Here is a 17,488-nt window from a genome sequence, read left to right as displayed (position 1 = left end):
TTAGAGAGATAGAGATATATTTCTTCTGTTGCATATTTCAGACTTCACACTGAGCTTCAGGCACAATGCTACTCCAGGTTCTTCTGCTCGTGAGGACTCGCCCCTTCAGGATGGGAGCTCAGGCCCTGCTTGCAGTTCCGGGATACCTGGGAGACTTCGCATCTGTCTCAGTAGGCCCTGGTGTCCTACCTTTCCCGTCAAGGGGCAAGACATGCTGGAAAGCCCTAGGACTAGCCCCACCCCCTTCTCTAGGGTCCACTGACTACGGCAGAGGCTATCCTGCCAGAATCCAGCTCTGCAGTGCTCCCCTGTCACCTCTTTTCCTGGCCTTGCAGACTGGCAGGGCACTTGGCACCCCTGCAGACCAGAGCCTCAGCCATGAGCACCACTTGTCCAGGTGGGGGAAAGAGGCCCTGGAGAGTGCAGCAGGCCTAGCCTGATCCAGAGCAACAGCAGATGGGCTCAGCAGGCCCCTGTTCCCCAGAGCCATGGCCCACTTTCTGGGGCTGCTCAAAGCCCTATTGCACATCTTATGTTTCCAGTTCCTCCCCCCACCACCCATTTTCCATTTTTAAATAAAAAGTAGAGGGGAAGGTGAGGAAGAGCCAGGTGTAGAATACTGGAGCTCCTTCTCCCCATGTCCCTGACGATCCCTAGCAGATCTGCCAGCAACAGTAAATACTGCGCCCACTTTCCCTGCCGACTACTGCGGGTTCTTGATGGCTGGAATAGGTGTGCTGCCTGGGCACCCTGGTTCTTGCCTGTGGGAGGAGACACTCCTCCATTGCTGTAAGGTGCAATTCCCCGGGTCCTCGGGGACGCTGGCTGGGGCCCTGCTACCTGAGTCGCCCATCTGCTTTGACGGGCCCCAGCTCTGATTTAGGGTCAGGGGACAGAGAGCTCCAGCTGGTCAGTCTGCAGGGCTCCAGGGAGGGGCAGGATGAGAGGCTCACGGCACACAACCCAGCCACAGACCAGAAGGTGCCCAATTCCCCATCTGTCCAGGCTTCCAGCGCAGGGCCCGTGAGCTCTGCATGCCGCCGAGCAGCCTCCTCCACAGGCTCTGACTGAGGCAGGTTCAGGAGGCCACTCAGGCCCTGGAAACTCTGCTCCATGTACTCATTGTGGGGCGGCCCGGCATGCAGCCAACTGGCATCATCTGGGGGAGCAGAACAGGAAGTAAGCCTACCCTGCCTAGCAGACGCCATGGAGGCCAGACCCCAGCAGTCAGGTCTACAGATCCCTGTTCCTGTCCCAGGTCTACCACGGAGTCCAACTCGCTGAGAACCAAACAGTCTGTGCCTCTGTTCTTACCTGAAATCCCAACATTGGAATGAAATAAAACGGTGGATTCAAGGCACTTAATTAAGAAAATGAGGTTACTTTCCTATAACAGTCTGGTTTGTGTCATCCATGCCCCTTGCAGCCACCTCCACGGGCTCCTAGGGTGGTCAGAGGCCTAGTTCACAGAACCTCCAGCTGCGGGCTCCATCCACTTGCCAGCCTTTCCACCACCTGCATCCTACCTACATCCCCTTCACCCTAGCCTACCTCACATTCTGTTCTCCTATGCAAGAGAAACCTCCCAATTTTGTTCCTTCAGCTTAGAATAACCTTTTCTGTTTATGAAAAGTCCTGCCCATTTCCTTATGGCTCAGCTCAAATTCCCACCTGCTCTAAAGCTTGTCTCCATTTCCCCCCCATCTGTCTCCTTCACTAGACTGTTGAATTCCAGGAGATCAGAGACTATGGCTTGCCTGACCTGGATCTGTCACACCCCTGGGATTACAGAGTTGTGAATTCCAACACCCCCCTCCTGTGGGTTACCCCTGCTCTGACTGGTATTCTCTGTGACGGGTGTAATGGGGGACGAAACCCCCACTTCCTCAGTATCTGCTGCATACCAGCCACCCCTACTCACACACTCATCCCTAATACACTCCAGGGGGGTAGGTACTGGAATTAGACCCCCTGAAAGAACCTCCCAGTCTACCGATGCCTCAGTTCAGAGCCTGCTCCCTTCACCTCAGCAGAGTGGTTGCAGGGTCACTTAACAGACTGGAAAGGCTATTCAGATTTGCTCTCCCAAGAATGGGGCAGTTGGGGACCAAAAAAGACTAAGCAGGGTCTCTTAGTCGCTCTTGGTTGCACTAAGAGCCATGTGTAGAGAAGCAGAGAAAGAAAGGCAGAGCCTGAGGCCAACATGCAGAGAACAGGACAGGGACAATAGATGGCCCAAACAGATGGGGACAGCCCCTCTGGTTCCCAGTGAGACCTGACCATTTCCTGGGTCTGTGAGGAGAATCTGGCATTTTTCCAATGATTTCCCACTTTTTACTTGGACTAGTTGGAGTGGTTTTGTGTTCCATGCACCAAGTCATTTCTGACAGCAGTGCTAATCGCACTTTACATATGATAAGACAGGCTCAGAAAGGCCAAGGAATTTGCAAGGATAAAACCCCAATTAAGTGCCAGAACTATGTTCCAAGCCCAGGTCTGCCTCAGTCTGAAGCTTCTCTTCCTACAGTGCCACAGTGCAGGGTCCTGGGGTGTTAGGGATAGAGGATCACAGGCCTCAACCTTCCCTCCCACTCTCCTAGAGATGGGGGTCAGCCAGATGGTCTTGGGATCACCTGCCTGGAGAATCCTATTGTCTGGTTTTTGGGCATCATCTGGGAACTGGATCCTTACCTTTCCTGAGAGGTAGTTTACGGTTGAAGGTCAAGGGCAGCACAAGGAAGTGGGTCTCACCCAGGGGCTCCCAGAACTGAAGCAGTCGAACAGTCCAGGCCCCAGGCCGCAGGGGCCGGCTCAGCGGGGGCTTGTACTGCGTGACCTCAGTCTCCGCGTCTACAGTGATGTCATAAGACGTGGCCACTACGTAGGTTGGGTCAATCCAGACCACGGTGGCTGTGAGGTTGGGGCCCCGGGCCCAGCGCTGGATGGCCACAGGCTCGTCCAGAGGTCCCAGCAACCCCCCAAAGTTCCGGAAAAGACGCTCTTTGGGGTCCCACTCGGTGCCAACCTGTAGGGAAGGAGGGAGCTAGACAGGAGCCTGGGGAAAAGTCCTTCTCTCTAGTTTGGTGCCGCCTCTAACTCACTGTGTAACCTCAGGCCAGTCACTGTCTTTCTAACCTGAGTAATCCCCATCTGTAAAAGGAAGGGATCAGACTAGGACAGCTTAAGGTTTCTCCCAGGTGAGATTCATTCTAGGTTCCTCTTCTTAACTGCTCTGCAGTGGTGGGACAGGAAGGTAGAGATCAGCTTTGAAGCCCTGCCCAGAGACCACCCCCACATGAAGCCAAAGCCTCCAAGAAAGAGGCCAAAGACATATGCAAAAGCTTAACCTTGGGTCCCAACCGGAATTTTCAAGTCCCTCTAGAAGAAAATCCCTGTAGTTTAGAAGACCGGATGTATGGCATTGAGACTGATAGGTCCCTGCCTCCTCATGCATGTCCTATGTAGACATCCAAACGGAGACACGCCTACGTGTGTGCCTGTGGGTGGGGAGGGCACAGTCATGCCTGCAGGAGGGTGTGACCAGGGCTACCACACTGGGAGAGCATAGCTCCATGACCCCAGGCCATAAAGCCTTAACCAAGCCTGTACCCCTCCCCTGGCTTCTGTCCCTCTCTTCCCACTATGCCTAAGTCTCGCTAGGGGTTGGAGGGAAAACAAGGAAGATCTGCCCCACCTCCAAACTTTGGAGCCGACTGGCCTGGTCACTGCGTCCCAACAACTTCAGCGATCCCTGGGGCATCAGCCACATCTCAAGCATCTCTGCTGGCCCTTGGGCTGAGGGCTGCACCGCCTGCGTCACCAGGTAGCCCTGGAAATGGTCGTCATAGAAATACAGGTGCACGCTGGACGGCAAGCCCCTGGGCTCAAACCTAAGAAGGTTCCAGCAGGGAGAAAGGGAGATGCCATCAACACACCCAACTTGGCCTGGAGTCCCAGGAGTGGGTCTGGGGAGTCCCATCCCCAGGCACTTTCCTTTGCCCCAAATCTCACGCCCCATAGCAACTATTTGCCTGGGTCTTGGGTTCTTTTTTTTTTAATTTGCATTTTTCCCTGCCTCAGACTGGCAGTTCCCAATGGGGAGAGGCTGTTGGCTTCCCAACAGGACAGCATACACTGAGGGTCAGTTATGTGTCAAAAGGGCATCTCACCTGCAGAGCGGGGTGGCCAGTGAGAGTGCAGCAGTGGCAGCGTGCTGCAGGCCAAGGCGGGCAAAGGCAGTGTAAGCAGTGAGCATGACGTCACTGAGCCCACTGCCGCCGTCAGCTGCATCATAGGTATTCTCCCAGTAAGCCTTGAGGGCCGGTGTGCCTGGGGGATAGCTGCCATACAGGTGAAAGTCCAGAATTTCTAGCACCTCCTGGTTCACAGTTGACTCAAACTTCCGAGCAAAGAAAGTGGGTCTGGAGACTTGCTAGAACAGGACAGGCAAAGGTGAGGGATCTGGAGGACCAAAAAGCACAGCAGGGGGTGTGGCCCAGCTTCCTGGGCCCTAGGAATCAGAACTGGGGAGCCTACAGGGCTGCTCCAGATGAAGAACCCCAAGTTTGCTGATTGGCCCACCCTGAATCCTTTCCCACCCTGGGGAGGCTCGTGGTGAAAACCCAGGGGGAAGCCCTAGCAGGGGACAGTTTCTGGGGCCACGGGGAAGGCACCTGCAGCCGGAGGAAGTCTGAGGGCTTGAAGTCGTTGGGGGAGCAGCCACACCAGTCCACGATGTGCTTATACTGGCACTTGCAACCCAGCTTGCGGTTCCAGTTTGTGACCCTCAGGTTGTTGTCCACAAGGCTCTCACAGGCCACGCTGTTCTCCAGCACCGTGTGGAAGAAGGACTGCAGATGGCCGGGGAAGGTGAGCTGAGGACACCCCAATATGTGCCCCCCGCCCTCCCCAGCCCGTGGGCCTGCCCAGGGCCACCCACCTCAGCTGGGAGCAGTGTGTATGTGTAGAACTGGCGCAGCTGGGCCACAAGCGGGTCGTCCGTGTACACCACGTACTCCACGAAGCTGCGCGTCAGCACAAACCAGTCGGAGCCGCCATCCACCACGATGCCCGCCGGGATCTGCCGCTCGCCCAGGCGCCACATGTGGGAGTCGCACTCGTGGAAAAGCCGGTCCAGGCCCTGTTTCTTGATGAACCTGTGGGTGGCAGCAGGCCCGTGGCTGAGGGTCCTATGGGGTGGGGCTGCTGAGCCCCCCATTGTGGGAGGGTTGTGACCTTAGGGCAGGGTCTACCCCACCACCCTCACCTAGAGTTGTCCCGGCCATGAGACTTGAGGAAATTCTTGTCCCGGTTCTTGGACAAGAAAGCCACCAGCTCCTCGTTGGTCCTGGGGAGGGAAGCGGCTGGTGGGCAACAGCGTGCAAGAGGGTGGGGCGCAGACACTGGCCAGGGCAGCCTCCCTCCAGCATCTCACCTTCACCCCCTTGCCCTTCCTTTCTCACTGATTGCTGGGTGGGCCCCACACCTGGTGGATGCTCAGGAAGGCCACCCCACCCTCCTCGGCCCCTTGCTGTCTGACCCTGCACCTCCCTCCATCTTCTGTCTCTCTCAGCCCTCAGATCATCTCTTACCAACCCCTCCCCTAATATACGGGTGGGACCAAGGGGGCCGTGTGGGCTGTGTGGATCCCAGGTTGAGGCTTGGAAGAGGGGAAGGACTCTGTCAGGGGGGTCCATCCCCAGGTCCCCAGATGGGGCTTGGGCAGTTAAGCTGAGTCAAACATCGGCCCCCTCCTGCCCTGAGTGTTCAGAGCACTGTCCCCACACCTGGTTGGGTAGTCGGTGGCACTGAGATTGATGAAGAAGTCCCAGCCCCAGCCAGGCACCTCCAGCAGGTCCTGCATGCTCCGCAGGTACATCCGCAGCAGGCTGGCCCCACCCCAGATGGTGACCATGCGCCAGGGTGTCACCCGCATGTTGTCATACTGTCGGGCCAGCTCTACCACCTCACGGTGCAGGTAGCTGGAGCGCTGTGGGAGAGAAGGCAGGGGGAGGGTATGGGGACTGGGGGGGGTGGTATTCAGCAGCCGGACCTGAGTCCCAGCATTACAACCCTCCCCCAGCCCCCCTGCCCCAGGACAGAGTTCAAGTGACATGGAATGGAGAAGGCCCTGGCGGGGCTGCAGCTCCCAACTGTCTGTGTGACTCTGTGCCACTTGCTCCCCCATTATGGGTCTCAGTTTCCCTATCTCTAAAGCAAGGAGGCCTCTGACCTGAGCCCGGCCAGAGGCCCTGTCTGTCTGTGACCTTCTGAGTCTCTGCTCTACTGACCCCAGGTCCCCTTGGCCGCCACCGCTACCTTGTCCACATGGATGTAAAAGAAGTGCTGCTCATGGTACACCGCCTTGAGGAGCCGCTTCAGCTGGCGGACGGCACGGCCGTGGACCACCAGCATGTAGGCGATCCGGACCGGGGGCCCTGCCATAGGTTGCTGGGCCCGGATCTCGTCCCATTGGATGCCCAGGCTCATCTTCCCTGAGTAAAGAACGGGGGTGTTGGTGAGACACCCCCCCCCCCACCCAGGTCACAGGGTACAGTGAGACGGGAAGAGGGGGCTGCCTGCCTTCCAAAGACAGAACACAGACTTGGAGCCTGACCCTCCTGGGTCCCGGCTTCACCTCCGCCACTCAGTGCAATGAATGCAAACTTGGGCAGGGAATTGGACCCCTCTGAGCTGAGTTTCTTCCACTGAGAAATGTGGGTGAGAATCCCCTCCATGCCACCTCCCAGGGCTGCCACTTCTCTGCCCCAGGCCTGGGAAATACTGGGGCACCCCTTCCCCTCACCAGCCAGCTGGCAGTGCCGGGGCACTGCCTTGGGCATGAGGCTCCCGGCCTGGTGCAGGCACACCACGTTGGCAATCTCCTGCTGGCACTGCTTGGTGCTGGCCCGGGCCAAAGCAGACAGTGCGTCCTTGCCCACGATCTCGCATTTGGGGGTGAAGCCATTGTCCGTGGGCTGGGGTGCTCCCTCTACGCTTCCTGTGTCGCCATGTAGTGGGAAGCCGGCTGCCCCTACCAGCACCTCTCCGGCAGCTGCTCCGCTCAAGTTCTGTCGACCTGGGGCCTCTGGAGGCGGGGCGGGGGGGACCCGCCGGCTTCTGTGCCGACTGGTCACCGCCCGTACCACCTTGGCCACTGGCACACCCGGGCTCTCCGCGCGGCCCCGCCAGCGCCCATGCCTCCGGCCCGCACTGCCCCGCCGCCCTGCTGAACTGTCTGTGTCTTTGGAGCCCTCGCCAGGGTCCAGCGGCCGTGGCTTCCTCTGCCTTCCTTTCTGTAAAAGACAGGGAGACACAGGTCACTGGGACAGGCACTCACCTCCCACTGCTCCTTTAGCTCCATCCTGGCCTGGGGCACCCTGAGACCTAGAAGCCCCTGCCCACCTGTACCTGGGGAAGCTCTGTGCACCTGAGAAGTCTACACAAACAGCACCGCCCCCAGGTCAGGGGAGGCATCAGCCCTCCCCACACCACACTGTCAGTGTTATTTATCCTATCTCAGCAGCCCCAGAGATCACAAGGCACTGTCTTTCTCTCTTTTTTTTCTGGCTTAGATAGCATTTTCTTTTTCAGCTGATGAGCACATACGTCCTATGGGTAGGGTGTGGAGACTCTGCAGAGCACATGAGCGTGTGCATCTGAGATCCCACACTCCCACCTGGCCCTTGTTGGGAAGACAGTATTCTTATAATTTCCAGATAAATCCACAGCATTCCACAGACAAAAGCATTTCTACACGGGAATACTGAGGCCACAACAGAGGGGAAGGGTCTTCCCCAAAAAGGAGGAACAGACTTAACGCTGAAAACCTAAGACCCACTACTGGTTGGGTCCTCGGGGAAGCAGACACCGAGACAGGGTGAGAAGGGCTGGAGAGTCACTGGGATCACAGGGAAAGCCTCAGACCACAGTGTCAGTCTGACCCTCATGAAAGAAGACGGGGTAGGAAGAGCTTCAGACTACAGTGCAGAGCTGAGAAAGTCTCAGGCTAGTCAATGGGAAACTCCAGCGCAAAAGACTATTACATAGTGAGCCCTGTACCACTGCTGTGCTCAGTCCCTGGCTGGGTGCTGCCCAGGAAGTGGCTTTGGCTTGAAAGCTGAGGCATGTCCTGACAGCACCCACAGTTGGAGCTGTCAGCTAACTGCACTTCTTGGGGCAGGTTCTCACTCCACGGTGGCCATACCCCTGCTCCCAGGCTCTAAGCGCTCTCTCTGGCTCCTGTTGCCTCTTCTCAAGCCCCAGGCATTTCCCTAGATGCCTGTCTCCCTTGAAAGGCAAGTACACCCACCCTCCTCTCCAGCTCTCCCTGACCCACTCTCTACCCCCTTCACTGCCATCCATCCTTTGAGATCCAACTCCAAGTCCCCTCACATGAAGCTGGCCCATTTCCAGCTTGAGATGGGTCAAGATGTTCTGAACCCCAAGGGCCCTGTACATCCCTCTTGCAGGGAGTGAGCTCCTAGAAGGCACTGACTGTCAGGCCATCTCCATCTCCTCAGTGCCCAGGAGAGCAGCTGGCACACCAGGCGGCATCTGGTCGGTGCCTGGTAGGTGAGACTTAGAAGGGATGTGAGTGCTTAGGACTGCAACCTCGGGGTCACCAGGGTTCCAAGCCCAGCTCTGACACTTACCAGCAGGTGCCTAACTTCTCTGGCTTACTCCTCGGCTATAAAATAAGACAGGGCAGTGTGAATGCTGGATGAGGTCAGGCATTACAGAATGAGGCTGGAGAGAGCTGTCCACACCCACTGTCTCTCATTCCTCCCTTACCATTCTCTTGTCAACCCTCACCCCTCCATCTTCCCCACCACCACTCCACACATGTCAAGGCCACGCTGCTAAGTATTCTTCTTACTTGACCCTTTGGCAGTATCACTTACTGGATCACTCCCTCTTCCTCTAAACACCTTCCTCGCTTTGCTTCCAGGATACCACTCTCCTGGTTCTTCCCCTTTCTTCAAGGCCATTCTTCTTGGCTGATGCTTCCTTATCTCCCAAGGACCCTTGGACCTGGGTTTCCGAGCTGACTTCACTCCCTCCATGATCTCATTCCACCTCCATTCCCACAACGCTCACTCCTAACTTACCTTTCTGGCCTGGATGGCTCCCCTGAGCCTCAGAGGCACTTATTGGCCTGTCTCCCCAACAGCTGAGTCTGGCAGACTCATCAGGCCCTCGGTCCCAAAGGGAATTCCTCATCTTCCTCCCCAAACTGTCCCTACTTCAGCCTCCCCCATCTCAGTCAACAACTCCATTCTTCAGGCCGCTCAGGCCAGAAACTCCAGGGAGTGATCTCTGACTCTCCTCTTTCCTCACCTCCCACACTAATCCATCAGTAAATCCTGCTGATGCTACTTTCAAAATAGATCAAGAATCTGAACACTTTTCACCACCTCCATTACCCCAGCGCTAACTAGAGCCACACCTCTTTCCTAGATTCCCTGCTCTTCTTGCTCCAACTCTTGTTCCCCTTAAGTCCCGTCACCACTCAAAAGCTTGAAACTGCCAGTGATTCCCCATCTTAGAATAAAAGTAACGTCCTTACACTATCCTATCAAGACTATGTGACCTGTCTGGCCATCCCTGCCCTCTCTGCCATGCCTGTCCTCTCTGGCCTTGTCTTCTACTAACTCCCTTGTATTCACTCTGCTCCAGCCACAAGGGCCTCCCCAGTGTCCCTCCATCTCAATGGGCACCTCCGGCTCAGGCTTTCATACCTACTGTCCCCTGTGCCTGGAATGCCTTCACCCAGATATCCCCACGGCTCATTCCTTGCCTCCTTCAATTCTGTGCTTAGAGGGCATCTTCTCAGGAAAGCACCTCCTGACCATGGCATTGAAAACTCCCACCCTTCTTCATCTCCCACTTTATTTTCTCCATCCCACTTACCACCCTCTAACACCCTGTAAGTGGCTTATATTATTATGCATATTACCTTTACAAGAAGGTAAGCTTTATGGGGGTACGGATTTTTCTTGTTTTGTTCACTGACGTATTCCCAGAGCTCAGAAGAGTGTCTCGCAATAGAAGACACTGAATAAATATTTGTTGAATGAACAACTGAATGAATGTAAAGTTCTTGGCCTGGGCTCAGCATTCAATACTGGAAGTAGAGTAAGAAATAGTCAGATGTACAGTCAGGACTAGGGCCCAGGCTCTCAGACAACGTGGACTCCATTGGGCTTGCCCCTCACCTGCTAGGACTTTCCTTCCCTCCCCTCTCTGAGCAAGGCAGAAACCTCAGTCAGGCCAACAGCCACCTTTGGGCTACAGCTCCACCCCCAGCCCTCTGGGACCCATGTCCTATCTCTTGAAAGAGCTGGGGAATCTCCCCAGTCTGAGAAAAGATGCCTGCAAGAGGGAGGGTCGAGGTCAGACAAGGACAACAGACCTTATTCTGTACCCGCCCCGAGGAGGGCACCCTGGGCTGTCAGCCCTCAGGGAAGACTGAGGCAGCCCCACCGACCTGCATTTATGCCAACGTGGCAACGTCTGACCCAGCCACAGAACAGGCAGAGACATTCGCCAGCTTAGAGGGACAGAGATGGCAGAGAAGCTGTGAGCTGTCTGGGGTGGAAGCCAGTATCAGAAGTCAGGAAGCTGGTCAGGAGGGCAGGGCACAGGGCCCAGGGCCAGGCTGGCTGCGGTGGGGGACAGGATGTGGGAGGAGATGGACATGATGGTACCCTGCACTGCAGCAGGGAGCCAGCTGACCCTGAGAAGGACAATCCCAGAGGAAGTTAAGGGACCAGGAGGGAGCAGTGGGGAATCAGGCCCTGGTGGGCAGCTAGCCCCAATTCATCCCCTCTCAGGCTTCTGTCCAAACGGGTATCAGCAGAGCCCCATGCTTGTACCCCTAAAAAATCGGCTCCAGGAGCACCTGACCTCTGCATTCTTGCCTCTGAGGCCCCCTCCTCCGCCAGGAGGCAAATTTAAAGTTCTTTGCCACTTCCTGGCTCTGCAGCTCCTCCGCCCCAGGATTCTTCTCTGAGCCACGGAAACAGAGAACATATCCCCATCACCTTCAGACTTCTCAGACTGCTACTGAAACAAGTGGTGAGACAATGTTTGTGAAAGCTCTGAGAACTACAAAGTGGCTCTTTGGATGTTAATTATCATCCCTATTATCCATTCTAGCCCCCTCCACATCTTAAGTGTACATCTGATCATGTCACTGTTTAAAATCCTTCAGTGCTTTCCACTGTACTTACAATCAAACCCCAGCCCCTGACCATGCGCTCTTCAGCCAAGCAGGATCTGCCCTGGACTAATTCTCTAACCGTACTCCAGGAAACTCATCACGCCTTCCTTTCCATTCTCAAAGTGCCCAGCTAAGCCCACTCTCCTCAGGGTCTTCTGCCTGGCTTCTCCTGCCCCCAATTTCTTCAGCTTACTTGCCACTTCCTGCGAGAAGCCTTCCCCAACTGCCCTGATATCCTAGTAGAACAGCCCCCAACTCAGTTTGTAATTATATAGTTGAGTTTCCTTTTTGCTGTCTGCCCTTGAAGGCTGGGACCATGTCTAATTCATTTACTCCTGTATCCCCTGTGGTAGCACAGTGCCTGATACAAAGTAGGACTTAATAAATACTTGTTGAATATACAATTGGGTGAATGAATTAATTTCTATTCCAGTGTACAGTGCAGAGATAATAATGAATTATAATAACAGGTATCATTTACTGAGGGCTTTAGAATGTGCCAAGAACTCTAGCAAGTGCTTCATCTTCATTTAATCTCTACAATCACTCAATGAGAGAGTTGCTATTATTCGCATCCTAACAGAGAGGTTATTTAATTTGCCAGTGGCTACACAGCTCCTTAGTAGCAGAGCTGGGATAGGATAGCAGACTGATCTCACCTTCCTAGGCAGTATATTATGCTGCCTGGCAATCCCGGGGTCTGGAGAGGTGGCTGCTGAGGGGGGTCTGAGCACCGATGGCTGTCTGCACTGCACAACCTTTAAGTCAGAGAGGACCTTTTTCCATTCAAGCCAGGAAATCCCCTAGCAGCTTCAGCCCAGGAAGCCACAGGAGGTGGGGCTGGGTCCCAAACACTTCACTCCCCTTTTCTCCCCCCAGACTGTGGATAGGACAGCAGGGACTTTAAGGTCTGGACAGTCTTTGAGTCCGTGTAGAGACTCACAGACCCAGGTGGCACGGGGCCATCTGCTTTTGAGAAGCCTCTCAATGATACGCTCCCCCCTCCGCCCGCCCCAGAGCAGTCATCGGGCTCCCTCACATACTCAGTCAGAGGGCTCCCTGACTGCCTCAGTGGACCACTCCATCTTAGGATGCCCCATCTGCCCAAACAGAGCTCTCATACTGAGCCCAATGCTCTTTCCTCGTCCTCCATATGGGTCCACTCAAAAAAAGCTCACTCCCTTGGGTATCCCATTTCCAGCCCCAACCTTGCCAGAGGCCAAGCACCCTCAGCTTCTTTTGGAGTTATGGTCTCACTGACCCTGTTCCCCCTCTCCTCACCATCCCAGACAGCCTCTTGATCTTCCAAAAAAAGGGTGAGGACAGCTCTTTTCCCAGCTCCACACCAGGCCTTCCAGACTGCTGAGATGCAGGAAGGGTAAGCAGATATCTGGGCTCTCTTGGCCTTCACTCTGCCAAGTGGAGAAGCCCAAAAGGACAGGGAAAGTAGAGCCTCTGACCTAGAGCCCTGGAAGCACCAAACGCGGGTGGGGCAGAAGGGGTAGGCACAGGGAAGCCTTGCCCTCTGGCGTGTAGGAATCTCTTTGGGCCACAGCTTGCAGCAATGGCTTGGCCTCTCTTCCTGGCCCTTCCAGTATGGCCCCACATTCCCTCTAGACTCTTCCTGACCACACTTAGGGACGGCAAGTCTGGATGGCCAGCAGAAACCACATCAACCAGGAGTGAGGTAGCCCTTCTCTGCAATGACCAGGGACAGTGAGCAGGATGGAGGCTGTCCCTGCTCCAGACAGGGCCTGGGGTTCTGCTACATCAGCCAAAGCTGTGCCCTTTCCCTTGAAGCCAGAGGGTCCCCTTCCCAATTCCCTAATGTTTTGAGGCCAACTCACCTCTCACTTCCCCCTCAGACCCCCACCTGAAAGCCCACCCACATTCTTCAGACCCCTCTAGCTGAGGAAGACACGCCTGGGGGACTCTCCAATTCTCTCCCTAGGGGTAACTCTGTTCCCTCAGTTCTCGGGCACACTCTTTGTCCCAGGCCCAAGTTCCACTCCCGGCTCCACTTCCCCACCGCCGCTGCCCCCCAGGCGCGGCTGGGCGCGGCAACCGGGGACCCTCGGCCCCTCTTCTCTGCCCAGCGCGCGCACACCCCCGCCCCCTCCCAACTTCAAAAAGTTTGGCCTGGGGCTCCGCACCTCGGAGCAGGCTCCGGCCCAGTCCAGCCTCTCAGCCCTGCTCCTCGAGCCCGACCTTCACCTCTCCCGGGGCCCGGGACCCTCAACCCCCACGGCTCCTGTCGCCCCAGCCCCCGCCCCCAGCCCGCCCTCGGCTCAGGCCTCCAGGTCACGCACCGCCCCCGCTCGGAGAGCCCCAGGCCGCGGCGAGAAAAGGGAGCCAGGGCTCAAATGTCCGCTCCGAGTGGCTGCTCCTGCCCCGCACGCCCGCGACCCGTGCCCCACTTTCCTGGCCGGGGCTACCCGCAGCCCCGCCAGGACCCCGCGCGCCCCCGCACCCGGCCTGCCCGCCTGCCCGCCCCGCGGGCGACGCACCTCGCCCGGCTCGTCCTCCTCCAAGCCGCTGAAGCTCCACACCACCAGGCCCTGCAGCAGCAGGATGGCCAGCGCCGTGGCGATCGCCAGCTTATAGCGCCGCACCAGCTTCTGCACCCGCGCGCTCGCCACCATCTTCCTGGCCGGGAGGCGGGGCGCGCGCCCAGCCCTGCAACCCGGCCGCGGACGCGCGCACGGGCGCGGAACCAAGCCGGCCCTCCGCCACTCCGGCCCGGGGAGGTGGGCCGTGCGCGCGCTGGGGCGGGGCCCGGGGCGGGGCTCTCGGTCCCGAAGCGCCGCGCCGGGGCGGGGCGGAGGGTGGAGCTCGGGCCGGTAAAGCCGCCAGCTTCGGCAACTCCGAGGCGTCTGGCAAGTGCCGGCCTGCGGCGTCCGCTTTCCGCGCGGGTTGCCTTTGTGTCCTGCTTGTGCTTGTCTCCTCCTGGACTGCAAACCCATTGTAGCGGGGTGCGGGGAGTCCGCGGCCTCACCTCTCTCCTGTTGTCCTCTAGTGCGGCGGGGACTCAATCCCGCGCCGGTGAACTCACGCCCAGGGCGCACAGGAAGTGCTAGAGACCCCAGAAGCGCCGAGTTGGGACAGATTGTTTAAGGTGCCACAGGTTCTGCCTGCTTAGAAACCTTGGAGGTTGCACCTACCCGGCAAAGTCGAATCCCTTTGGCTGTCATCCAAAGGCCTTTCCCAAAACCTAGTTTACTCTTCTGTCCCTCTCAATCCTAAGCATCCTCAGGGCACTATTAGAGCAGAGTTCTCAAACCCTGTCGTGCATCGTAATTGCCAAGAGGACTTGTTAAAACAACAGCCAAAATGTCCATCAACAGACGAGTGGCTAAACAAACTGTGGTATATACATACGATGGAATATTATGCAGCTTTAAGACAGAATAAACTTATGAAGCATGTAATAACATGGATGGACCTAGAGAACATTATGCTGAGTGAGACTAGCCAAAAACTAAAGGACAAATACTGTATGGTCCCACCGATGTGAACCGACATTAAAGAATAAACTTGAAATATGTCATTGGTAACAGAGACCAGCAGGAGTTAGAAACAGGGTAAGATAATGGGTAATTGGAGCTGAAGGGATACAGACTGTGCAACAGGACTAGATACAAAAACTCAAAAATGGATAGCACAATACTACCTAATTGTAATGTAATTATGTTAAAACACTGAATGAAGCTGCCTCTGAGCTATAGTTTTCTTTGTTGTTTGTTTTTTATATATATTTTTTGTATTTTGTATTTTTATTTTTTTCTCTATATTATCATTTTATTTCTTTTTCTGTTGTCTTGCTATTTCTTTTTCTAAATCGATGCAGATGTACTAAGAAATGATGATCATACATCTATGTGATGTTATTAAGAATTACTGATTGCATATGTAGAATGGAATGATTTCTAAATGTTGTGTTAGTTAATTTTTTTTAATTAATAAAAAAAAGAGAGAGAGAAAAAAAAACATCAGCTGAGCCCCACCTCCACAGTTTCTGCTTTGGTAAAATCGGGAGTGGGGCTGGGTAAGTAGAACTTTCAACAAGTTCGCAGGTGATGTTGCTGCTGCCATTTGGAGACCGCACTTGGAGATCCTTTAGACGTTTACTTATTCTGTACCATCTGCTAAATCCCAGCAGCGCGCTCCCCATCGTGCCCCCATCAGTGGCCCAAGGACATCCTCCACAGCACTGTGCCCTTGAGTACCGATGACACAGCAAGTCGTGACCTGTCTGGGATCGCTCCGGGTGACTCGGTTCCCGCAGTTCTCAGGCACAAGGTGTTCCAGGCCTGAGTTCCATGCCTGCGACCCGTGCCCCCACTTCCCCGTGCCTAATTCATGCCTTATTCACCTGTCAATCTTTAGCTCAGTACTTGGCACCCAGCAATGCTCAGGAAATATTGTGGGAAAAAGAGAGAGAGAGAGCGCGTGAAGCCCAACTTCCTATTATCCAGCTGACCCTAACGTTTTTTTGAGAGCCTGAGATGTTCAAGCATCACATTAGACAAGGGCTAACCAGACACCTGTGGCCGTCCCCCGACCCTGGCAAGTCCTCAGAGAGAGGGAAGGAAAGAAGAGGTGAAGCTGTGGCCCCCAACGCGAGGTGTACTCCCAGCTCGTGGAGGACACACTTGTGGGAAGAAGTAAGAAAATAGCAAAAAACAAGATAGAGGATCTAAGATGAAAACTTTGAGAGCCAAATGTAGAGAGAGAACTGGAAAGAGGAATGGTTTAAAAAAAAAATCAGAAAAGTTTGAAGGCAAGGATAGTGGGGTTTGAAAGTTGCCTAGGAGATTAGCTTGGTGCGGGAATTCGGAGCTCTGATGAGCACAGAAGATCCAGTCTTTTGATGGCACTTAAATGGAACTCCCTTTGCTGCCCTCCTGCCCCTTTGGCAGTTGTGATTATCCCTTTCCTTGGCTGTTTGTTAAATGGGAGAATTTGAAACAATGGTTCAGATGACAGTGTGGCTACTTAAGAGAGCCTATGCTTCCAAGATTTTAGAAAACATCTGTTAAATTGTTAATTTAAATGTCAATTTTGTGTGCTTATTAAATCCGGTACTCTAGGGACTTCTACCTGCCAATACTCTCACTCCTACCCAGCCATGAAAATAGAGCTTTTTTCTTTTTACCAATTACATAAATAATATATACTCATTATATAGCATTTAAAACATAGAAGAAGTATAAGGAAGAAAGCAGAAGTATACCACTCCTCTAGAGATCACCATTATCATTTTCGCAATCATCCTTTTCTCTATCTTTTTATGTGTGCTTATGTGCATAATTTTGCATGGATGGGATCATATCATACATCTGGTTTTTAAATATAGACACTTCTTTTTAAGTATTTCTCTGTGCCCTCCCCACCTTACAGGCTGGCCTCCTTCCTTCCACCTTTCTCTGTAACAATTCACACATACACACACACACACACAGGTTTTGTTTGTTTTGGGAGAGAGGGTCATTACATTTTTAAAAAAGGAATCATATTAAATAACTTTTCTACATCTAGCTTATCTCCTATAACCATAAATGCATAGCAGAAATTCTCCAGAGTCAGCTGGTATGTATCATATTTCACTTACTTCTGGAATGGGTATTCCCTTGGTTTCCAGGTTTTGGCGACTGCCACAAAACTGTAATAAACATGCTTGGGGAAAAAATGCTTGTATGTGAATCCCTATGTACTGATGCTTTCATTTCTATGGGAGAGTTTCCCAGAAAGGGGCTTATTGGGGAAAATGAAATGTTTAATTTTAATAGATATTGCTGTGACAATTCACATTTCCGCCAGCAGTATTCTTCAGCATTGAGAGCACTGTTTTCCTTCATCCCTTCCAGCAGCAGATGTTATCACTGTTTTGAATTTTTTGCTAATCTGATAGGTGAGAGGTGATCCCACTGCTATTTTAATTTGCAATTCTCTATCAGGGAAGTCAGTATTCATTTGGTATATTGGCTGTTTATATTTGCCTCTCCTGGAATCACGTCTTCATATTCACTGCGAATATATCTTTGCTATCTCATTATTTATCTTTTTCTTATCAACTTTTAAGAGTTTTTAATCCATTTAAAATGTAAAGCTTCCCCCAATTATCACTGCACTTTTGCTTTTTAAGACCATTATAAGACATTTAACTTTTTTTGTAATCAAATATGTTCCTCTTTTCTTTTATGACTTCTCATTTCCTGTTTGGATTTAGAAGATTCTCCCCACCCCTGAAGAATCATGTGGTCT

The 17,488-nt window shown here is 53.9% G+C and overlaps 1 protein-coding gene across 2 annotated transcripts; it reads right to left on the bottom strand.

Annotated features, from left to right (window-relative positions):
• Positions 1-13,883, bottom strand: XYLT2 (xylosyltransferase 2). 2 transcript variants are annotated; one of them, XM_077164742.1, is made up of 12 exons: positions 13,732-13,844; positions 9,959-10,126; positions 6,806-7,295; positions 6,319-6,494; positions 5,787-5,989; positions 5,267-5,347; positions 4,940-5,156; positions 4,674-4,850; positions 4,170-4,432; positions 3,695-3,890; positions 2,692-3,025; positions 1-1,159 (listed from the first exon to the last, which is right to left on the bottom strand). In XM_077164742.1, exons 2-12 carry the CDS (start codon positions 10,118-10,120, stop codon positions 837-839), a joined length of 2,622 nt encoding a protein of 873 aa, XP_077020857.1. In that variant the 5' UTR covers positions 10,121-10,126; positions 13,732-13,844; the 3' UTR covers positions 1-836. The 2 variants fall into 2 exon arrangements, with proteins under 2 accessions (XP_077020857.1, XP_077020858.1); XM_077164743.1 differs by lacking the exon at positions 9,959-10,126 and having other exon boundaries at positions 13,732-13,883.
• Positions 13,884-17,488: the final 3,605 nt, after the last annotated feature.

Source organism: Tamandua tetradactyla, chromosome 6 (assembly GCF_023851605.1).
Source record: "Tamandua tetradactyla isolate mTamTet1 chromosome 6, mTamTet1.pri, whole genome shotgun sequence".
NCBI lineage: Eukaryota > Metazoa > Chordata > Mammalia > Pilosa > Myrmecophagidae > Tamandua > Tamandua tetradactyla.
Note: the sequence above shows the minus strand (reverse complement) of the source record. Positions and strands in the feature narration are given on the sequence as shown.

Coding starts and splice junctions, on each gene's coding strand:
- XYLT2 (XM_077164742.1), bottom strand. CDS start 10,120: ATGCTGAGCCCAGGCCAAGAACTTTACATTCATTCAGTTGTTCATTCA. Junction 5,157..5,266: donor CATGGCCGGGACAACTCTAG/GTGAGGGTGGTG, acceptor TGCCACCCACAG/GTTCATCAAGAAACAGGGCC. Junction 4,433..4,673: donor CAGACTTCCTCCGGCTGCAG/GTGCCTTCCCCG, acceptor GTCCTGTTCTAG/CAAGTCTCCAGACCCACTTT.